The sequence below is a fragment of the Haplochromis burtoni genome, unplaced genomic scaffold (assembly GCF_018398535.1).
Source record: "Haplochromis burtoni strain Fernald_Lab_line unplaced genomic scaffold, NCSU_Asbu1 Contig_28, whole genome shotgun sequence".
In the NCBI taxonomy this organism is placed as follows: Eukaryota; Metazoa; Chordata; class Actinopteri; order Cichliformes; family Cichlidae; genus Haplochromis; species Haplochromis burtoni.
The window spans coordinates 2539179-2563882 of record NW_024582389.1 but is presented as its reverse complement, the minus strand read 5'-3'; the positions used below and the strand labels follow the sequence as shown (position 1 = coordinate 2563882).

Here is a 24704-nt window from a genome sequence, read left to right as displayed (position 1 = left end):
CCATAAAAATATCACACTGTAATTCCACACTATGAACAGATACCCTCCCTCCCAAGAAAAAACAACACTGTATGCTGGTAAGGAAATGAAATTTTACTCTAACAGAATGGCTTTTTCTTCCCTTTGGCTGGGCATGGAGTGATACAGTGAATTTGGTTGAAATGTGGTGGGTGATGGAAATAATGGCTCTCCCCGGAGACAAGAAACAGAAAGAATGTCAGCGAAGGAAGGACTGAAAGATTGAGAGGCAGAGTAAGACAAACCCATCCATCACGTCGCCTTTTATCATTACCTTTGACAGATCATTTTCAGCTTTTCTAAAATAGAGGATGGGGGGGGAAAGAAAAAAAATCTTCTTTTTCCTCCTCCTCCAACTCAAAGCTCCAAACCAAGTGTGGTCCCAAACTGACCAGGAGCGTGAAGAAGTGGACAAAAGCGCACAACTCATTTTCTTTCGGACATTATTCACTTACTGTAGAGAGGTATCTCCTTTCCATGACAACGCGCTGACACCTAAATGTGCAGTGGATTTGTTCTGGACTTCCGTCATAATAGTGCTGAATGCTGGAGCGAAACCACGGGGCGGCTGTGTCCAATCTATTAGACTGGAACATAGCAGAGCATCTCACAAGTAAACAAAGAGACTACTGCGCCATTTTTGGCAGCCATCTTAAAAAGCGAGCGGCGCACCAACGTGCCGAACAGCCTGGTGGCATAGATGGCGAAGGCGCGTATTCACTGTGATGGCTGCGCGCTGAAAACATGGAGAGGAATCGAGGTAATGCTGCTTTTACTCCGACCGGTCCAGCGAAATGTCTTCAAATGCTGCGATTAGACGTGTCGAGCGCAATGTGGAAGCGCTTTTCTCTAAAATTGAGAAGCAAATCTTTGTTTTAAAAACCTTATTGTGAATGCGAAGCTGTTTTAGCCTTACCGAAGCACAAAATGTGTTACATTTTACCTACAGGTTTAAACCAATTTAAACCGAAAAAATAACCTTCTGTAGATGCTTGTGACTGCAAAAACTACAACTCCCAAGTACTTTCACATTATTATTATGCAATTTTTGCATTACTTTCAGTCTGCAAGCTTTGGTATGCCAGCTATCACAGCCTTTTGGAAACTCCAGAACGCCATGTTTCAAGTCTGCATTTGGAATCGAATGCACGAAAGATTAAAAAGTTACAGATGTGGAAAAACAAGGCAGAGGAAACGCAGGTTGCCTAAATAACGTCCAAGGTTAAAGACAAAGTTTATTCAAAGAAAAATAAAAGGGTGGGGGGTGCAAGGAAGAGAAAAAACAAAGCTCAGGGCCTAACCGGAAACACAAAGAGACGGACGAGTGGAGGGTAAACCGAAAAAAGCAAAAACTGACAGGAGAGAAGCGGTACTCGGGGTTCTTTTCATTATGCTAATATATGCTGCCTCATGTCCCTTTTCCTCCCATGACCCTGAAACCGTTCCCTCTCCGTCACCACAGAGGATCCGCAAATCCCTTAAATACACCTTAAGGAAACGAGGAAGCTTTCAGAGGAGCCTTCCTGCATAGATGCCACACTTGCACACGTGACTACGTGCATGCACGCACGTAGTCACGCTAGTCGTGCGGTTTACCCACCAATAACAGTAAAATAATTATGACACAAGATGCAACATCACACCTAACACATTATAAAGTACAGGGTAATGTAACTGCAGAGTGTTGCAGCATCACACAAATCAACTGCATTTTTAAATGTTTCTCTTTAGTTTTGCAAATGACATTAATGAAATTACATATCTCAAAACAAGCAGTTTGACAGCTGACAACTACACCCGATACTGACGCCGTTAAACCGAGTTTAATATTTCTCGTCAGGAAGTTTCGGGTTTTTCCTGCAGTGACGTCACTCCTGAGTCCAAAAAGTCAGGAAAGTGAGCATAAACAGGATTGTTTTGGTTCTTAAGGTAGAGCCACTCTCGTATTACTACGAGTGGAAGGGGCCGTTCCAGATTAAAATTCTGACTGGGAACGCAGAAATTCCGACGTTATCTGGAACAAGGCAGGGCATAAGGACGTCATGGGTGGGGAAATGGCAATGACAGGAAGTAAGATCACCTAAGCCACACAACTAGCAAAATAAAATAGGAAGTGAAAACGAGGAGCGACAAGGACACACACAACACAGAGCGACAGTGAGAAACAAGGGCACCGTGATCTCTCGACATAAAACAAAGCCCTAACAAAGGTCTACAGAAATGCCACATCCACAGTCGCCATCTGGATTTCAGACATATCACTTTATACCAGACTAATATCAGCCGTTACCGGTTGCTGACTGGCAAAGAAATACACCGAAAATTTGAAAACTAAACACAAACACAGCGCACGTGCTTCCAGGCACCAACACTTAATACTGACCCCCAGCAGCACAACAGACAAACACAATGAAAACACAAGCGCCTGGTGGATATATATATGCTGCTGATGCACCACAGAAAGGGATACTGATACAGGCTCTATAATTTGAAGCCGCGGGCCAAACAAGTGAAGGGGAACGGACTTCGCTTCCACTAAAATTCCAGCTAAGACACTCCGACAGCTCCTGGCTTGATGCACACGTTCCAGAAAAGAGAAGCGTGATCGCAGGGGCGAGGCCGACAAGCTTCAGTGGAAAAGCAGGGCTGGAAACCCCGCCTAATATCCCATGAGTGCTTTGAGGTTGCAGCGTTTGCCCTCCAAACCCTACCTCCCTTCTTTGTTTTCTTTTCCTTTTCAGACCGAGTAAGTGGCTAGGCCGCTACAGTACTGTGAACATGTCTTAGCTTTGGGACCGAGCGGCGTGGTCAGGCTTTTAGGGAGGTTGACCAGTGCTTGGACATGTGAATCGCGGAGACATCCTAATGTCATGGTAACACCTCCCAAAGGAGAGTGTCAGGAACCATGTTGCCCTCCTTCGGATCAGCCTGGGATAGTTAGAGACACAGGACTCCGGCAGGCCGTGACCCTGCCTTGATATGTGGCGAGCGTTTTGGGAACAAAATACCCACGGCCTGTCACGGCGACAGCATCAGAGACGATTGTGTAGCTGTTATCTGTGGGTGAAACGACTGCTACGTGTGGCCACGGGCGCACACACGCCCAAGCCACAATGTGTGGCTGTAATAAATGAGCGTTAACTGGGCAAACAGCCATTTAGTGCTAAAGAATAAATTGAATTTATATTGATATTGCAATATGAAGGGAAACAATATCTGCTTTGCCAAGAGAGCAGCATGGGGAGCTGTTAAATGCATTTTTTTACAATGCATGCAATCAGCAAGCCAAATACTGGGATGTTCTGGGCAGACAGACCAAATAGCAGATTCTTGGGGAGAGTTTATATAGTGTGTCAAGACCAAACGAAATGACTTCTTTACCACCATATACATTTGCACTTAACACATTGCTATGGCTTTACAATCGGTGGCACAGCGCATCAGCGTTACCTTGACTTTTGGATGCTTGGTGAATGTGGCTGCTTCAGGAACAAGCGACGCCATTTATTCTGTTATGCATGAAAACCCGTTCCTCCCTCTGTGTTACCAAGTTGTATTAGCAGCGGCTAAAGAATTTTCGAATCAAACTTCTTTTTCTTTTCTACAAAAAATAAAAAATAAAAAATCAAGGACGAGTTAGCGGCAGCGTTCGATAAATTAGTATTGAACTTCAATTTGTGAGGAGAAGCTATAAACTTCTGTCTTGACCTCTGATGTATTCTGTCAGCCTGACCATAACCTCACACTCCACTTAACACTTATTTCTCTATAATGGTAACTGTCAAAGGGATGTGATGGGAAGGCAGAATATGTTACCCCTGTGAGACACTCGCTTCACACAGCATGGAGGAGGGTTTAATCGAAGGAGAGCAGAGTTCTCTAGCTAACGTGTCTGCTAACAACAACTCAATGCTGCCCAGAAAATCTTCTTTATCTTTATGGGAATTCTTTGGCTTGGTGTTTATAGGAATCTGCTAATGAGATGGGAAAAAATAAACTAATAGCATCTAGAGTCAAGAGAGGGACTCTTGCAGGTATAAAGCATTTGATATACATTCCCTATTAGCGTGCATGCAGTGTATATAAATGTCTTCTATTCGGCTTTTGCTTGACATGAAAGATTTGGCAAACAAAAAACAAAAATGCATTTGGTCAATAGAAAGGATAAGCACAGAAGAGGGTTTTGGCTGGCACTCTTGTCAGCCTGACAAATTGCCCAAATTCGTCCTCCCCAATAGCTGATTTCAAATCAGACGGCATTAAAATAAGCAGAGCTGCATTTTGTTTAACCGCCCATCCAAATCCACCGGATTTAGTTTGCTAGAAATGCACATGCTGAAGCATTTTACAGTGTTACATCACCTCGGCACCCAGAAGGCAAAATCTCTAATCAGACTACAAGTGTTGGTAATTAAACTGAAAATTCAGGCGCTGCCAGTGGCCACTATTTGCTGTGAATGTGCGTAATTATCGCCGCAGCGCTGCGGCATTATGGGCTCACAATGGCCAAGTTTATCAGCTCCACTCAGATGAACTCTGGACACTGAAATGAATATGCCAGTTGGCTGAAGAGTGCCTATCACCTTTCATCGAGGTTTCGGGGGGGGGGGGGAGGCAGTATAAAGCGAGGTACGGTGGAAATAAAACTCTTCACTGAGGTAGATAACAGTGTTTTCACTTAAGAGCTTTTCCAGATGGAACAGCGTGTCCAAATTTGAGCATCACATGAAAACAAAGCAAAAAAACGTGTTTGTATTCTAAACGCAGATTCATTTTTATGTAAGCAGCGTGACTTGTGAGAGGGATATGGTCTTCAGCCTGGGACTTTTATCAGTCAAGAAGCAGTGCTCTCGCAGCCATATGTGTAACCTGTGGTGGCGTTGCAGCCTTTGAGGTTTGGGTCTTGGAACTCCTGCCCTGCTCCCCCAGGGACTGAGAGGAGGCTAAAAGACTGGTTTTATCCCACAAGATGAAGTGGTCAGTGCAGCTCTGTGCTTCTGCAATCACAGGGGGGAGTCCAAACAGCGCGCTGCTTGGGGTAAGATATAAACTGGAGAGGCATGCTGGGATCATTAGAAACCCAAGTCTCCTAAAGAAACTGAGAAATAGCCATGAACTACACAGCGGCAGGTGGATAAACAGACCTTCGCTTGAATTATGGGAGGATTTTTTTCTCTTTTTCTTTTCTTTTTTTTTTTTTTTTAAAGCAAAAGACTTTTCTGTTTGGAGCCGCCTTTCAACTGCCTGTGAATGAGCTTCTCTTGATTTGGCCTAATGTTGTTGGTTTTTCAAATGCTAATGCCGTTCTATACAGATGGCAAAAGTAATTTCAAGGTCCATCTCCGGTGTTACTGTGTTGAAAGTTACAATTGACAAGTGAAATTAGGATGTTTTTGCAAATCGGCCGATGCCTACAAGCTTGTTTTGCTTCTTAACAGCACTTTTTTAAAAAAAACTATTTGTTCTAAATCATCTCATCTCCTCGTTAGAATGCAGATAAATACTTTAAAGAGAAAACTAGACATTGAATGGTATACAAAAAAGATTCCTCACAATCATGTATTCTGACCACTACGAGGATGAGAAATCTATTTTTGTTTTTATTAATAAATGCTAGAGAAGGTCTGTGCAGTCTGCGAGTGTATATTTCAAGAAGTAAAATCGATGCAGTGTGCCTGTCAATGTTGCAGTGCAGACATATTCTCCGCTTCCTTTGTTTTCTGCTTTCAAAGTGTCCACCTCTCTTCAGTAAACTCATATTGCAGTTAAAATGCGACCAACAGCATCATTGTAAGGAATCCAAAGGCGAACGTGTCAGGGAGAAATTCCTCTCGTTAGCTAGCATTTGTCCTTTTTTTTACCTTAAAAACGAGAGACTCAAGGTTTAGTATTCACTTTAGTCAGAGTGCCAGTGAAACAGGCGTGCCTAAAAAACAAAAGTGTTGCTTTGGATCACTCTAACAGGTATACACTTATCACATCTGAGAAGGCTGTACTTCAAAAAAAAAGTAGGGAGGTCTTTTAAAGCCAATATTTACTCCTGTTGGCATTTATAAAATCATTTTTACTTTGTTCTTTCAGTTTACTCATTTGTTGTGTGATAGTGCAAGAGATTAAAAGTGTTTCTGCTTTGTGAACACAGACAGATAACATTAATATTCATGAGTTAGATGATTAATCACCAACACGGATGAGTCACGTTATAAAAAAAGGTCCTGCAGCCAAATATATAACTAGCATGCTCCACTGAAGTGGGCCTTCATACTTGGAGAGTGTTGCTTTGCCTACTGATCCACGACAAACATCCATTGCATACCACAGTTATGTTAGTCTGCGATTATGCGGCAATGCATGGAGGCAGCAATGTTCTAGGAACTGTTAACCTCTGCAGTAAGAATGCATTTGAAGCAGTTTTTTAAGTAAGGGCTTCGATGGACTTTATCTAGAAGCTCCCTCTTGTTGGCCAGGAGTGTGCACCTGTCCTTTTTACTGTACCCGAATGACTCGATGATGTCTCTGGACTTTAATAGCACCTCTGTTGTCAGTGATAGCGTCCGCGCTGTGTGCGGTTTCCCCTCACATGGTCCTGCACACCTGCTCACCGTGCAGTTGTTGACGGCAGCTTGTAATCTGAAATAGTCTGCAGAATTGAGCTGCTAAGTCCCTTGCAGGAGTGGGACACGGTTATGGCTGGAAGGAAAGGACGAGGAGGAATAAGAGGGAACATCTTCCCTCCAGCTTATTGAGCTGTCAGGTTTCAGTCCCTATCAGAGCGCATTGATTTCCTGCCTCATATTTGACTGTACGTTCTTTTCTAAGTGTCTTTGACAAGAGCGCTTCACATAATGGGCCCTGCTTTGGTGGTTAAGACCACATCACGATGCCAGTCCACATATTGATCCGTGTTGACACTAAGCATAGTTCTTTATTTAAATGGATCCATAACAGGGTAAGCGGGCTCCTGCTTCACACTATGATGTTTAATGAAAAACTATCGCACTGTATATCGAGTGCGACGCAGTGGAGTCATCCCGAGCTGACACGGGGGTGACACAAAGACAGCAAAAGTGCTTTATGCGTGTGTGTGTGTGTGTGTGTGTGTGTGTGTGTGTAGATTTAACATTTCCCTGCAATGAATCTTCTGTGAATTTTAAAGAGCCAACTTAAAATTATATTTTTGCATTAGCATTTCAGTGACCTTTCCAGCACTCAGTTCTGCTGTCAAAAACTATACTGCAGGGAAGGAATACACCAAATGAAGCAGGATAAACTTTAAAAAACTGATAAAATTAATATTAGGCTTGTCTTGGAACACTTGCTGTCATGAATGGCTGTATGAAAAAGATATTCACAGTAGGTTTATTTTAATATCAAAAGGTTATTCGCCAAGAAAACGAAACACGTTTCTGTATCAGAAAATTATGTGCATTATGGATCGGAGGTATTTAAGTATTTAATTCTTTTGGAACAGAAGATTTGGTTAGGGTTAGAAACAGATCACTTGTCTTTACAGAGCTTCATCAAATCCTTAATGTTTCTGGGCTGTTACTTAGATATACAAAGCTTCACAGTATTGTATGAGGCCCAGGCTTTAAGGGGGTTTCTGTCAATAGTTGTCATTTTTCTCACCAAGCTATTTGCCGATGGTAGCCAATCGTAGCCTTATGAAGGTTAGAAATCTTGTCCATGATGTCCTTGTTCTTGAGAGCTCTTTGTCCTATTAGAGATATCCTATTCAACAAAGTGGTGCATTCTATAAATGGACTGGTTGTTATATACTGCTTTTCTACTCTACTTGAGCATTTTATGCACACAAGAATTTTTTTCTACATACATAAGTGCTTTCTGTCTAACATTCAAACACATTCACACTGATGAATGCATCAGGAGCAACTCGAGCTTCAGGATCTTTGCCAAGGACACTCTGCAGACTGGAGCAGCTTAATCGAAGGGATCGAACCACCAACATCCCGATTAGTACCTGACCTGCTCTACCTCCTGAGCTATGCTAATCGACCATACTAATCCATACTAAAAAAATAAAAATAAAAATACTACCCAACAAACATTATTACTGGCAGCAGTGCTGAAACCAGCAGTACTGTCTTCACCTCCTCCAGCTTACAAACAAGTTCACACAGCACCACTGAGGAATTTCGAGAGGTCAGCAAAGCTTCTGTTTCAACAAAATGTAAGTAAGACAAAATTCTCATGTAAATCTTGTTAGAGCACATGTTTAAAATGAGCTGTTTAACTATTAGCAATTTTCTGACAGCCATATTAGCCATCGCTTATGCTATTAAAAGGTAGCAAATACCAGCAACGGCAAATAATAAAAGAAAGTTCATGTAGTAGCCAGCACAAGTTCTTAGCCCTAAACCTACCCTAATAACTCTACACTGGGAGTACACAGCACTACCTCCGACTACCAAAAAATATATTTTATTTTTTCATTACCTTAGAAGTTGTGAGACAACTGAAAAATTTCATTAAAAGTTGTGATGATATTGTTTCTATTGTTCTCATCTTTTTAAAGGAAAGATTCTCTGCTAATTTTTTGTCATTTTTTCCCTGTCTGGTGTATTGAAAATGTTGCCGATTATCGAGTTTGAAATTCTCGTGTTGCTGTTGATTAGCATCCTTTAACCAAATTCTTGCAGATCAACAACTTATTTTAATTTATAGTTGTGTCAGAATGTTTTATTTTGTATTTATTGTTGTTCATAATGTATTTGTTAATGTATCTTTAGGCTGTTCGTTTATTTGTATGTGAGAATAATTGGTTGTTCAACATGATTTAATACTTACTTTCACACCCACACACACATGGAGATATAAATTTCACAAAAATGTGTTTTTTGACTAAAATTTGCATCTTTACAATCCTCAGAAAAGTTCACAATCCTGCCCCAGAAATCACATCGTAAACCTTACAACACAGAGGCCGTCATATTATATCAAAATAAAACATTTGGAGCAGACCAAAAAATGGGTTGTGCTTTTTATAAAGACAAGACCTCATAATGGAGATATACAACGTGCATGCAGAGGACATTGCTCGTGAGAACATTTGCAATCTCTCGGCCATGCCCGGACATTAGTTGGAGTCATTAGGCCCATTTAAATGAGGTTGTTAAGCCGATGAAATGAGGCCATATATTTGAATGTAGAAACAAAAGTAAGAGTCTGCCATTTCTCACTGGTACACAATGTCTTCACAGTGAAAGATGTAATAACTCTTGCTGAAGGGAATAGCTTGGGTGAAACAGTTTGGCAGTCAAAAGTCACCAGTCCCAGTTCACAATGCACTCTATCACAAACACATTTTCAGAGCAGCAGTAACTGCAACAGCAGGTTCAGCATGCTGGTAGCGTTGCATGCTGAACGTGATGAAACCATTAGGATGCCTTTAATTAGATCGTTTTCAGCTGCCTGCAAAATGCAAGTTATCTTAATGTGTGACCTAATCTACAATAGGACATGGTATTATTGTAATCCTCACAATGATAATGCACAAACCGTGACAAATAAGCAATTTAACCACACTCTAGCATTATCACATATTGGTCTTTCAGTGGGGATTTGTAATAGTTTGTAACATAATTGGCCTGATCTGATGGTGATCAGAGGAAGAACAAAAAGAAACAAACGGTCACTTCTGACTGAAAACTTTAACCGAACAGATTAATATTCCTCTGCAGATGTTAGTGGGTTTAGCGACAAAACAACTCATTAAAGTACAGTAAAAAATAAAATTAAATATGGCCTTAAAAAAGCTACCTGGTACAGGCAGAGGACTGAGTGTGGGTATAGTTAAGAATGTACAATAACCTTGGCAGGAAACATTAAGCTAATTATGGTCTTTCCTGTCTAATTTTGCAACAACGTAGCTCATGATGTTGGTATCTGAACGGCTGGAGTGGGGATGTAGAGTGGGGTCAGTTAATAAATCATTAGAATCTGGCTTACATCCATTGAAGTCTTCAAGGTCAACTTAATGATTTATTGGTTGAAAATTGACAAAAAGCATTATACTCCACATAGAGTAAGTACCATATATAGATTTTAAATATCGTGCCACATTTGACCTCTGACCTCTCCTACAAGGTCAATACACTGATCTGAAGCTCAACATCATGATAATGCTATTAGAGTGAGAGGTAGAGGTTTTCACACTGACAAAAACATGCTGGCATAGGATACTTATTTAGTTCAGCTGATTTATTTTTTTTATTTAGATTTTTTTTTACATTGCGGTGACAGGTTACAACTGTTAAATAAGTAACACATTTCAATACGTGTTCCTGTGGTCCTGAATAAGTGTCTTTTATTTCTGGAAAACAAAATACACAAAATTTAAACTGCTTTTACTAAACAGTGAAATGTATGCCACACAAGTACTTGTTTTTACTACAAACGTCATTACTACATTTAAGTTTAAGCTCAAATATATATAAAAAGACATTACAGACCCGGGTCATCCACTGTTTGAGCTGTTGCTGTCAGGCAGGTGGTGTATAACCAGGGCAAATTAATTTAAACAGCTGTTACCCAGCAGCAATTACTACACTCATCAAAGCAGTAGCATAAGTCTGTTTGTGGAATTAGGCATGAGTGCAATACAACCTGTCTATGCCTATTGTGCATGTGTGTGTGCATGGGTTTATCTTTTTTAATTATTATTATTATTTACTGCCATTTTTAGACTAATGCTTTTTTAATGAGTGCACAAGGATGGGATTAGCAATTTTAATTTTGTAATTTTAATATACTAGTTACAATAACAATTAAGTTATTCTGTTCTTAAAATGACCCAAGACAACTAAATACAAAATACAATAGTATTCCCCTAAAAGTTAATTTAGTTTATAACAGTGCCAATTCACAACTCCATTTGAGCAAGCACTTGGCAACCGTGGAAAAGAAAAACTTCCTTTCAAGAGGAAGAAACCTTTTGGCAGAACCAGGTTCTGGGAGGGAATCCACCTGCCGTGGCTGGTTTTGGTTGATAGGTAAATACGGCCTAGAGAGAAAGAGGCCTTGGCAGATGTTTGCACTCTCAGAATGCTTTTTGGTATAATTTACACTTAGTTTCAAAATAAAGAGCAATATGCAAGAAAAGTTCTATTAGGCCTGGATGTTTACAAAATAATTTTGATAATGTTAATCTGTTTTGAGATCACGATTATTTGCCATTATTATTCACTGAATTTGTTGAGGAAATGTTTTTATTGCACTTGCAATAAATAACACATCTTTGGCATTAATGTTGTGTAATTATCATTCCTGATAATGTACACGTCTTTGCATAAACAAATTGGCCTTCCTTTTCACCTAAGTTGAGTGCATCTCTTGGAAGAAAAAAATGTTATCCAAGTTTAAAAAATGGTAACAAAAAAACTAACACAAAATGTAACCAACAGGGCGCTGCTTTCACTTTTACATGTGCTGCAATCTCGCTACTTAAAACATCTTTGCAGACAAATGAGTTGTTTATGCACTTCATTTAAGTGCATTTCCTAGAAGCAAAGTATAAAGTCTTTCAATCCATTTGCTGCACCTGCATGATGGATGTGAAGGAAACTCAAAGTAGCAAAGTACTGAATAGCTGTGAGATAACTTTCCATCTTCCCTGCAACATTTTGCATACAGTGCAGGTTTTGTCAGTTCGGAGAAATAACTGCACCGGGGGATAACATATCTTTTGTCCGGCGTTTTGACTGTTTTCATGAAGCCTTCGGTACTCATCGTGTTTAATGGAAAGATATCTTTGGCCAAACAGAATGCGATGGCGTTCGTGATTTCAGTGCGTCTTTGTGAGCTGGATGGACACAGCTCACGTGGATGTCTGAGCTGATGTTGGATGACCCACGTTACCAGTCATTGCATCGTTTTACTCGGCCTTCATACATTCATCAAACTGCAGTTTGTGCTTTTTAGCCAGTTGAATAAGTTAGTTGTGATGCTTTGCAATGCATAAACAACTCTACAACACTCTTCTTGATTAATATAACGTGCCCTAAACCCAAAATATTTCTAAATAATGGATGAAGATCAAATTCTATATTTCAGGTCTTCACCTTCTGATGTGCCAGACATTTGCTTTTTGTCGTATATCTGCCTTTTAATGTATTGTTACTCAACCAAATTTCTCCAGAAAATTCAAACGCACATGGTAAGGCACCGATTTAAGAAGTACTTGATTTGCTTTTGCTTTGCTCTCTGCTGCCAAGCACACATGTTCAAAATCACTCAATCATGTTCATTAAATTGTAGGAAGCCAATTCTGCCATGGAAATGAAAATTAGATTCATTGTGCAGCCTGCTTTTAAGTTGGAGTTATGTTAATTCGAATGTCCTTGACAATGCAACAACTTGATTGGTCAGTTGCAGTGACAGTCCAGTTACCAACATGGCAATATGAGATCACACATGTAACAACGCACTATTTTCAGCCGTTGCTCCTAAAGAAGAGTCATAATGTCTATACCAACTGTGTCTCAACATGTATGATATACTGTGTGTGGTGGATGCATGACTGACTGGTGAATTAGATGCTAAAGAGACCAAGACCAAGAGAAACAGTTCAGTATTCACTGTTATACTTCTGCGAGTTGCCTAAAATGTTCAGAAGTGACAGCAATCACCCCTTTAGAGACAAATCCTGCTTAAGTGCTAATCAAGAATTATGGCTCTGATTAAAAACTGTGTTCCTTTTGTTGCTCAACTCTGATGAATCAGTCAAGGGTGATACAACCAGGAGATGTGCTCGGAAACTAATCACATTCCATCTCTTTGTTTTTGATGAAATTGAGTCCTCTTTTCCTGTATTCACTCATTTCAGAGTGCACGGGTAAGGCTGAGAAGAAGCTCAAATATCATTCACGGTAAAAGATCTCAAGATGAGATTGATGAATTATTAATTACTCGCGTCTTTATGAACTCTGGACGGTTTTAAATGATCCTATTTGTGAGCTCGGTTTTCGTCCTTTTTCCTCTTGCAGGTTTTCTTCATATTTTGCCCATGTCTGCAGCTCCATTGAAAATCTGGCGTATGGTAAATAGCCTTAAATTAGGTCCCTGGCCTTCCCGCTTGGTTATCTGTGATGATCGGAACAGTGTGTGCTGCTTGAAAAGACCCATTTTCCCTCTGGCACATCATTTAACATGTCTCATTTACCAGGAAAATATGCAGGTCACACACCAAGAGATTTCTGGTCACATCCTTACAACGCTCGATTCAAATTTAAAAGATTTGAATTAGAACAACTATTACATTTCTTCTATTTCTCGTGCTTCCTCCTGATAAATATTTATGTTTCCCTTTTCTTTGACCACAATAAATTTCAAGTAGGTGCCTACAGCAGGAAGAGAGAAAAAACCCTTTATACTTGGTAATGATAGCTCAACCCAGATCTTTGAGGGGCACCTTATAAAATAAGGAGACACAAAGAAGGAACATTGTTCAGTTTAGCAACACAGGGGAGGCGTTTGTATAATCTAAAAGGTTAAATTACAGATACAGAGTTAAATCTTTGGCAGTAATTGTGTAACATATTTTTGGTATTCTCAGAAACGCCTACAGAGATAACTAAGTGCAACCAGCTGTTTCAAAATATCAGCTAATGGTTTAAAAAGAAAGCTGGGGAAAGGGAAAAAGATTTTATTTGGAATTAAGAGTCACAACATTTAAATTTGCCTCTGTATGCACACAAATGTTTCTGTGTAAGATATTCTGTATTAGAGGCTTTAATAGGGCAGCTTACAGCTCTGATGGTTCATAATAGTTTACTATAAATTCAAATTTTCTGTCTAGTTCAAGCCAATAAGCAAAACTTTTATGCCGAAGCATAAAAAAAATCCAAAATAAACCCAAATGTGCAGGAACCTGAAGATAAAGACACAAACTGAAATATTAAAATTTCCACTTTGTTTGGAAGATTTTTAATATTAAGCATCACTTTTATTTAATAGTACGATTGATAATTTCTTAAATGTTGATCTGACAGCAACATGAAAACATGGTGAACGCGTTAAACAGTTCACGCATACTGAACGATGAGCATTATTACCCTGAATCTGTTGCTAGTTTTTATGTGCCACATGTGCCTTTAGCAACAAGCTAGTGAAGCTGATGAGTTATAGCAGGTGAGCAATCAGATACTTTAATCAGATTTTAAATTATCCTGTTTGACAGCTGGGTTTTAGTCATTTTTCTCTTGCAGGTTTTTTTTTTTTTCATATTCTGCTGATGTCTGCAACTCCACTGAAAATCAAGCATATGATAAACAGGCCTTAAATGAGGTCCCTGGCCTTCCAGCTTGGTTACCTGTGATGATTGGAATAGCTGACATTCAGGTGCATCGTGAGGAGCCAGTAAATACCGAATTACGATTACACGGCATGAATGACTCAACACGTTCAATATGGTTTCACCTTTTTTTTTTTTTTAAATTAACCACTGAACAGTCAACAATAAAACCCCGTTGTAGGTAAACTGAACAACACTGATTTGGAATTTGCTTGCCAGTGTTTTGCTGGCAAACCTTGAGTTACTCTGACACACAACACACACCCAAACAATAATGAGCCTCACATCACAAAGTAGGGAAACGCCTCCCTGCCACGCTTGTCAAAGACTGCTTAGCAATGAACAAGCCAGAGAGGATAAGGTGTTGACCCGGCCTCCAGACTCTACAGATCCCAGCACAACTGAGCATCTGCAAGATGTGCCCGAACAAGCCAAATCCACAGAGACTCCCAACCTGAATCATAAAGAACCCCACAGATCCAGTGTGAACTTCCTGCTGTCAGACACTTTGACCCTCTTGTGCCCAGACAGGTCAGATCTGGTGGTACAGGCAGGCGGCTAATTGTTGTATGTTACAGAAACCGTGGGACTTTTATTTTGGAGAGGTCTGTCTTAAAAAAGAGATTTAATCCCCTAACGACAGGATAATAATAACAAAAAATAAAATTAGCTGGTGGTTTAACTTTATGCAAAACAATGCACTTTGTAACTGCGAGGCCTGAAACAAACTTGGGTTTTTTTATGGGGTGGGGAGGAGGGATAATATTTTGTTTGTGCAAAAAATTCACACGTTCCCAATCGACATAGAGAGTTACAGGTTGGATTTAGACCACACAAGGTTAAACTATTAATTTGCAAAGTAAGAAGGTATTTCTGTGACTTAATATAATTAAAAGGGGCACTATTATGCTCTAAAATACTCTTACTGTACAAGTGAAGCCTAAGAAATCTAGAGTCGAGTCTTATTTCGTGCGACAGTTTCACTAGCTGCCCTCGATGATGGTTGGCAAAAAGATTTGTGGGAGTTCTGCGCCATTTATCAGGGAAAATCTGCCGCATGAGAAATCTGATATGGTTCAAGACATTCAAGATTCAGTCTGCAGTATTTCTGTTTTCTTTTGTGCGTTTCTCTTTTGTTGTGTGTGCCTATTGAGAATGATGATTTACTTGTACAATAAAGTTTTATGAAACAAGCAGGTATAATAATCCTGCAATCTTGTAAGGGAAAAAAAAAATTAGAAAGCGCTAGCAACACCGCTGATCTCGGATGTTCTGCTTTTTTTATTCGTGTCTGTCTCATATTGTGTAGGCATCACGGCTCAAATCAGCAGCTGTCATTAAATGAATCGCAGACGGTTTATTCAACTGCACTTATTCATTTTTAACCTTGTCAAGGTAATCATTCTGCGAGGAAGACAGACACACCCACACGTTCATCTCTCTGCTTTTATTCTCCAGAGAGAAACCACACACATGCACAAACACACGAACCCACAACACTCTGCATAAAATGTTTCATTTCCAAGTTGGCTTACAAAATTCACAGTAACAAGACAATCACCCTCATTTTCAATAATCTTCATTGTGGGTTCACAAAGCCCGAGATAATAATTCGGCTGATTTTCAATTGAATTGTTCTGGACTTTGTGATTCAATGTGATGCAGACTTGACGGTCCTTCGAAAGACATTTGGGAAATATCGCAAAGGCTTTTTTTATGGCTGGAAGCAAGTATACATTACTCAGACTTGTATGCCGAGCTCTTTGAACCCTTTAAAAAATTTAGGCCATATTCTCTGATCACTCTCCTGATGATTTCCTACCTAAAATATGAAAATTCTGCCCAAATAAACTAAGAATAGTCCTGGATTGTGTCAAACATGCACTGCTCTTTCAAGCAGAGATATTAATGTCAGTTTCTAATTGAATCTCAGCCCCAAACTTAATTATCACACGCTATAGTTTCAAGATGCTTTTGTGCACCAACAGAAGACGAGCCATTACGAAAAACAAATTGACTCAAGTCGCTGGCACTATCATAGCAAAGTCATTTACCGGCCAATGGCTAAAAGCTGTTGAATAAAAAACACCTGCCAAGAGCTGGAGGGGGCTTTCATTTGAACAACATCCATAAATTCATTTAGTGCAGTGAAATATTCGTGCAAAGACTCTTCATTAACAGTAAAAAACAAAAGACAAAGAAATCAATACATGGGTTTCATAGATGTGCAATAGCTCAGCAAAAACAAGCCTGCAATAAACTGTGGCCCTAAAATAACATGCTGCAAGTGTATCGTTTATAGTATATACTGTGCTTGGCTCATGTTTGACAATATTTATTGCTCCAACAGATGCACAGCACTTCTCATAATGATTCATGATGAAATGGTTCCAATTTCAATCTGACCTTGAGAGCCTTCTCTCCATGCACCGTTCTGACATACTGCGCGTCATCAGGAAGACAGTAGATGAGGTGCGAGCGCGCAAACAGTCCCTCGAAATCAGCTTCCTAATTGAGATGACAGCTGTAGAATCGCCAACAACAACAAAAACAACCAAAACGTAGAAGGACGTCTGCGCGGCCGTTTTTTCCCCCCCTCCTGCTTCCTTCAAAGATGGAAATATGACTCAAACTGGGCTGACATTTAGGCTCCAGCTCACAGTAACAGCACCAGGAATGGATCAAAATGAACGAGGGATGTCGTGATGGAAGCCGGGGAGCGGGCAGCGATGCAACAATCATACCTTACTTTTTCATTTATGTCAAATCACGGTACGCGCGCTCGCTCGCTCCCTGTGAAATGACAGGCCGTGACAAACGGTGCCTTCTGGCATGGCTGGAAGAGAACGGCGACGAACAAAACCGCCGACCCCACCGGCACTTAAGACGACGACGCAACGCTGACAGATCAGTGGCAAGCCACAGACAACACAACAAGTGTCCCGTGTATTCTCATACTGACGTTTGGGTGGTGAGTGAGGACCCACAGTGTCGCTTACACACCTGTAAAGAAAGTTGTGGCAGAACTGAATTTCATAAAGTAATTACAGGTTACAGTGATTGATTAAAGGTGAATTTTACTTTACTTTAAGTTTGCCTAAATAAAGCTTTATAGCTGATGTCAGTAGAAAGCAGGTTTAGGAACAGGATTTATGCTAAAGAGCTAAGATTAATGAATGGCAATATTAAGAGAGGCTTTTAGTCCCGAGTATGGAATTTAATACTGTACCGAGCGATGCTATTTCCATAGAAAATCCACTATTCTGTCATCGGTGCTATAAAGCACAGTCCTAATAAAAATTCACTTGAGAAATGGATATATAAATATAATGTTATATATTAGCAATTTGTAACAGAATACCAACCTGAAATTGACAACCAGTAGTGTAATCCACCAGATTAATCAAATTTAGTAATCATAATCTAATTGCTTTCAATTACTTTTTGGATTGCTTTGTCTCCAGACTCGGTAAAATATTATGTTGAACAGACAATTTATTCCATTCTAATTTGCAGACTAATTTGAATAGGGATATTATCCTCCTCTTCAAACATTATCAACTGTTATTTCCCAGAAGTATCTAATCTGATTAGGGTTGCAATAAAGTTTGCAGGGCTGTTATTAGAGCCGAATTACAAAGGAATACAAACTGTGTGGCCTTTGTTGTTTCACAGACGATGATCCGCGTGTTTGTGCATCTCGTGCACGGCGAGATTATGAAAATACAGAGGGACTTGAGGTTGTAGGTAAACGTGACGGCCAGCTGTTGATATTAGCAGGAATAAATGTAAGGGCTGGTCACGGTGCACATTGGAGCAATTGTTGTGAAATAGGACTGGGGGAAGAAAAAAATTGATGCTGAAGCTGTAAAGAGCTTTCTGCCTGGCGTAATCTTAAACCCATTCAACAAAACATGACCTTATTCGTAGCATAACCTCTCTGCACAATAGCTATAGTAATTCTAACATTTTTGCTGCATACCTGCATCTATTTCTTGGATGGGTGGAATGTTTCTTTCTTTTGTGGAAACACATTAGAATGTGTGCAATTTGTAATAACCATTCCCGCTATTATACACGGCCCAGATTTATTCTTTCCAATTACACGGCAGTTCCACTGTTGTTATCATTATGAATAGGAGTATGGTGGCTTAGTGTTTACCAGAGCCGCCTCACAGCCAAGAAGGTCCTTGGTTTGATTTTTTTTTTCTTTATTATTTCATCTGTGTGAGCCCAGACATGCAAAATGGTTTGTTTGTTAGCTCAGACACTGGTCCACTGGTGACCCTTCCAAAATATCAGCTCACCGAGCTCATGTTGAGATGAGCTCGAATATTTAACATAAGAGGCAGGCAAAGAGTATGAATATATGGATGGAATTTTAGGAGAACCTTTTCCTTAAGCACACAAAAAATGTGTGTTCTTACTAATATCTTCTCTAAATTTATGTGGTGAAAAGGAAATAAGAGCAGTGCTATTCAAGAGGCATCACAATTGATTCAGCGGCTTGGCAATAACCCCAGACAGCCATAATCAGAAGAAGCCATCTTCATGCAAAGCACTTAGATTTTAGCTATTTAGGCATTTTGCAATAATACTCTGCTTGAATTAGAATTTCAAATATGGGACATTTACTTATACACTGAATATACTTTATTTCACCAGACAACTTCTTACTTGTACTTACTATATGTATGTACTACGATTTTCTGCATTAGTTATGAATGTTTTCTTTCAAAAGAGAACAAAAACAATGGCATTTATATAACTTTACCTCTGTATTTATTATACTCTTATCAGCAACATCAACTGTGAGGTATTTGATGTTACTTTTTACTTTTAAAAAAAGCGCACAGGTAAAAACTACTAAACACAAAAAATGAAAGGAAAATATTGAACACGTGTATACAGGGTTTGTGGTTATAGCCAAAGGCAACTTGGCGGTGTGATGATGCGTGGAGCACCTAATGAGAAACACTGAGCTCCCAGTAATTTGTTAGCCCGAGTTAAGGTCAAAACCGCAAATGCTGCATGATTGAGTCGCCCCCAAAGTCCCTATTAGAATTTGCATTTAAAATATATCTATTATTTATGTGTGTATTATTAAAATGGCCGGCTTTAGATCCCCTGAGTCTGGTGCACAGGGAAGGCCCACAGCAAGTAGGCCACAATGCTGGGGACTCGCAGTCGAATAATGGACTGATAGAAATGCAAGAATAAGGAGAGAGAGATAAAAAGTTGTCTGTAGCCGAGGAAAAGCTTCTGTCATAATGAGGACCTTGTTATATTAAAAAAAAAGGGGAGAGAGAAAAAAGTTTGTTATATGCGCTGGATGGTAAAAATAGAATACAGGAAGCAGGGCCTGCTAGCCAGCAGAAGTCTCCAGATTAAATGTAAATAATGTGTTAAATGTGCATGTAAGATGTTAAACATACTGAATAAGATCCATAGAAATGCTATGCTGCAGTGGTGTCCCTAAAAAATGCTTCTGCATTCTCAAAGAAACATTGCCCAGGCAGAGAGGTAATATTGCCAATTGCTGACTGAAGATAAGCTTATAGCCCTGTACATTTGGCAAATCAGCATCCTCCAATCTGACATAAAAAGGGCAATTATTTTATCGCCCCAAGCAGAAACTATCAGCAGTACAGTAGAGCCATTTGTTGTTATTGACCATGATGAATGCAGGGACCCAAGACTCATTCGTTAAAGAGATTAGCCCAGATCAACTGGACATCCTAATCAAAGCGCGAGCTAAAGTATGCGCCACATTTCTAATGGATCCAGCAGAGATTTTACTTGGATGCAGTCATTCACTTTTAACACAGTACAGGGACAAATAAAAACGAGGGTTGTTAGGGGCAGGAAATGTTTATCTGCCAGTTAAAAATACCTATCAGAGCACAGCTAGAGAGGATCAACCTGTACTTTACATTCCTGCACCAGAAAAACAAAGTTTGACTTAGCTATCACCAGCTACTTTTACTAATACTACTACTAATCACATCACCCAAGTTTCTGTCAACTACAAATGTATTTGTTTAATATGTCGCACCAATGATTATTATTATTTATAGCTTTGTTTTTGTATATTTTTCACATCTTTTTCAGCAAATAATTTTCATCAAATATCAAATATTAGACAAAAATGAACCAAGCAACTGTCAAAAACTGACAAAGTAGAACAGGCAACAAGATTTCAAGAAACAAGCTGAGGAACAAAATCACTGATATCTATCGCTCTGAAAAGGGGTTCAAAGTCATTTCTAAGCCGTTGGTTCTCCGGTGAACAATGATGAGAGCCATTATCCACAAAAACTAGGAACAGCGGTGAACCTGAGTGAGCCCAGGAGTGCCCGGCCTACTAAAATTACTCCAAGAGAAAATCGACAGCTCATCCAGGAGGTCAGAAAAGAACCCAGAACAACTTTTACCTTGAGAGAGTCCAAGGTGAAAACCACTGCTGACCAAAAAGATCACCAAGGGTTTCTCACACTTGCCAAAAGCATCTTAATCCACAAGACTTTTGGGAAAATATTCTGTGGACTGATGAGACAAAAGTTCCACTTTTGGGGAATTTTGAGTCCTTTTACATTTGACATAAAATTAACAGCGGATTTCATACAAAGAACATCATACCAACAGTCAAAGATGGTGGTGGCACTGCAAATTTCTTGGGATGGTTGGGATGAAACTATGAATTCTGCCCTAAAGCTCAAGTGCACTTGGGTTGCGCAGCAAGACCATATCTTGAAAAACATCAGGAAGTCAAAGGCTTTGCATTGGCCTAGTCAAAGTCAAGACTTAAACCAGATTTAAAATTTTTACACCATTCCTGCTAGAAAACCCTCCAAAATGTCTGAATTTAAACAATTCTACTAAAAAGAGTGGGCCAAATTTCCTCTACAGCGCTGTGAAATACTCATTACCAGGGAAAAAAAAATCAGGAATGGCAAATACTTTTTTATAGTGTTGTATCTGTAACATAACTAAAATAGCATTTGCTAATGATATCTAAATATAAAGCTAAAGAAAAGGTCAATAACAACTTTACAGTATCAGACAAACTCAAACTTTAGACAATGCGGCGTGATGAAGAGTTCAGAATCAGAACATAATACCTCATTATGATGCATCAGCTGAAACAGATCTCTACCGAGCTTTAACACAGCATTTGCTGAGACGTAAACCAAAAATGTCAGCTTTGCGGTTGCATTACAGAAAACTTTAGGGAACGTGGAGATGTGTCAGTCTGAATCAAAGTGCTGGGCTGCCCGACAGATGCTCCCATCCCCAGAGCCGCTCGGAGTCAATAGCAAAATTCCTTCTCCTGTTCCATGCACTTTGTGTTCTTCAATAGAAACATTAAAGCTAAACAAAACGCCTAAGATCCTTTCCAGATATCAGCTCAGTGAGTGAGAAGAGCACGGCCAATTGGCTAGTGATTTTTCTTTTCCAAAGTATTTTCAGGACCTCTCTTAAGCCTTACGTTTATTGTCTCCTTTGTGCACCCAGCTGAAAACGGCAATAAGTCAAGCAAGGAATTTTCAAAGCAAAGCCTGTCAGTGTCTATTTACAGCCATAGAAAGTACAAACACTTTTAGTCTAGCCTTTTCAAATAGGAATGAAAAAAGTAAATGTTTCTACCAGGAGTCAAGTTTCAGCCTCGGGCTGCATCTGAGGGCAATTGTCCATAACTACTCCTTTTGAAGCCGTATGCATTTACACAAATATAGCCTTGGCAGCAAAACACGAAGACAAAAATCCCTCATTGTCTTCTGCAGCATGTAACTGACGCTAAGAGCACATCAGGCCTTAATACCACAGGTGAGATGGATTTGAAGTGCCAGACATGCTGAAGAGAGATTGTATTGTTTACCTGTGCATCTTAAACACTACTCCGTGTGCCTCCTCACTGATATCTGATATTCCATGACATAACTGATGCTTTAAAAGCCTGCATTCACTATCACCTTTCGCATGGAGTTAACCTTAAGGTGGCAGTACTTTGAATGTCAACCCCTCCACATGTGGACCTTTTTAAATGCCACCTCTCTTTATTCCGCAATTGTGGAACAGGACAGACAAAGAGAAAGGAGTGGCCATTGAGGAAGGAGAACGATGCTGGCAGATGAGGTTTTATTGCCACCAGACAAAATCCAAATGACATACAATCAGCGAGGATCAGCGGGGGGTTCATTTAACACTTGAAAGGAAATTTGGGTACTAAGTGCGGGTATGAAGGGCTAGAGTGCTGATCCACTCATTCGATGATGTGCTCAATTACATAGATGAATGAATGGCAGCCTTGAACTGAAGAGAGGGGCTTTAGCGTCTCCAGACATCTGACTGCTGCTTTGTAAAAACTATTATCTAAAATGTGCCGTAAACAACCGAATGCGGACAATATCAATTACAACTCATTTTTCTATAAATTCCTTTTTAAATACTGAACTTGTTTAAGTGGGAGATGAAAGTGCTAGTTTAAAACTTGCATAAGCACAGAGACAGAGCACAATTAGGTCCCACCCACACGGGGAGAAAAAACACTTCATGTGATTCCACTCACTTTATAAAGCTGCCTCTGTCACAACCATATAACACAAAAAAAAAGAAAAAAAAAACAGAAAACAAAAGACGTCTGCGGTACAAACAAGTGACAGAAGCGAGTCTTTTTCTTTTTACGAGTTATCGAAAAGCTGTTCTCTAAAGAAGAGCCCGTAGTAGAAGTGATGCAGGCAATAAGATAGGAGGCATCAGACAAAGAAGCAAGCATTTTTTTGTCCCGCTGATGAGGTTAAACTAAAGCAATTTCACAGTATTCATTTTGTGTTATAGTGAAATGTGGATAATTCAGACAGCTATGCGTAATGTCAGCAATGTAGGGGAGTCTTTATACCTCCTATTAATTCCACTGTACAGAAATTGGCTGCGATTCAGCCAAGGGCACAGTGGGGGGTGCTCATGAGATAACACTCGGTGAACAATTCTCTGTTACATAAAAAGGCTAAAATGACTATTTACACATGCTTCTAGACACAAAAAAACGCCCTAGTTCTCACGAAAACAGTACAGATGATGTGCCACAACCGAAAGGAAACACTGCTATCTGACGTCTCACCACTTTTTCTTGCACAACCCATTAAATGCTAGCATTCTGCTAATGCTTCTTTAGGGATTCACAACATGACGTACTCCACCAAAGACACCCATTCCCTAATAACTGTTAAAACACAAGTGAGAAGTGTTGCTAAATCAAAACAAAAAGTTGTACGAGTGTATGAGAGGTAAAGATGATGCCCACTCACATCCTGGGCCATCTGATCTCAGGAATTCGCATGATAAGGTGGGGCGAGGTTTCACAATGAACTCACCCGAAACTCTGGCTGATTGGGACCCACACCCAGTTTCACACCTTGGCTCAGGCGATTAGAGGATCATCAGGGGTCCTTTTGTCCCTCTGTGGGGGGTCACTCCCACTAGGTTTATATCTGGGACTCTCCACCATTTGACCTTAGAACTGAAGAAGGTTCTCGGATGAGAGGTGAAACGTCTTCAAGTAACTTAAAGAAGTCCAGACGCTTTTCTTTGCAAGCTCCTTTGACTAAAGATGATGCTGTCATTAGTGGGGAGTGCTAAAAAATTCTCTGCTGCTGCTGATTTCATGAGGACACATCTAAATAATGAATGCTTTGAAGTGGTTGGAGCGTTTTAGTACAACTAAAGTCATAACTACACTATATTGCCAAAATTATTTGCTCATCTGCCTTCACATGGATATGAAATTGAGTAATATCCCATCATTAATCCATGTTGCTCATATATTTGCCCACCCTTTGCAGTGATAAAGGCTTCAACTCTTCTAGGAAAGCTTTCCACAAGACTGTGTTTCTGGGACTTTTTGACCATTCCTCCAGAAGTACATTTGTGAGGTCAAACACTGATGATGGATGCGAAGGCCTGGCTTGCAGTCTCCACTCCAATTCATCCAAAAGGTGTTTTGTCAGGTTGAGGTCAGGACTCTGTGCAGGCCAGTCAAGTTCTTCCGCACCATCCCTGCGTATCCATGTGTTTATGGGCCTTGCTTTGTGCACTGCTGATTAGTCATGTCGGAACAGGAAGGGGCCATCCCCAAACTGTTTCCGCAAAGTAAGGGGCAAGCTCAAGTCCAAAAAAACCCCACGCCATAATCGCCATGACGTTTTGCATTGGGTGTGGTGATGTAAGACTTGATTGCAGCTGCTTGGACATGGAAACTGATTCCATGAAGCTCTCTACGCCAGCGGTCCCCAACACCTGGACCACGGACCGGTACCGCTCCATGAGTCGCTTGGTACCGGGCCGCGAGAGCTGAGGTTCAGGTGTGAAATTTATG

At 40.1% G+C, this 24704-nt stretch overlaps 1 protein-coding gene across 7 annotated transcripts in view; it reads right to left on the bottom strand.

Annotated features, from left to right (window-relative positions):
• Nucleotides 1-24704, bottom strand: part of LOC102307488 (kelch-like protein 29) — a 273511-nt gene that overhangs the window by 135514 nt on the left and 113293 nt on the right. Inside the window, exon 1 of one of the 7 annotated variants that reach the window (XM_042219088.1) lies at nt 474-23705. The exons of the other annotated variants lie outside the window; for them this stretch is intronic. Coding sequence (XP_042075022.1) covers nt 474-614 — 141 coding nt within the window. The 5' untranslated portion in view covers nt 615-23705. Of the gene's footprint in view, nt 1-473; nt 23706-24704 lie in introns of those variants that run through there. 7 annotated transcript variants of the gene reach the window in all.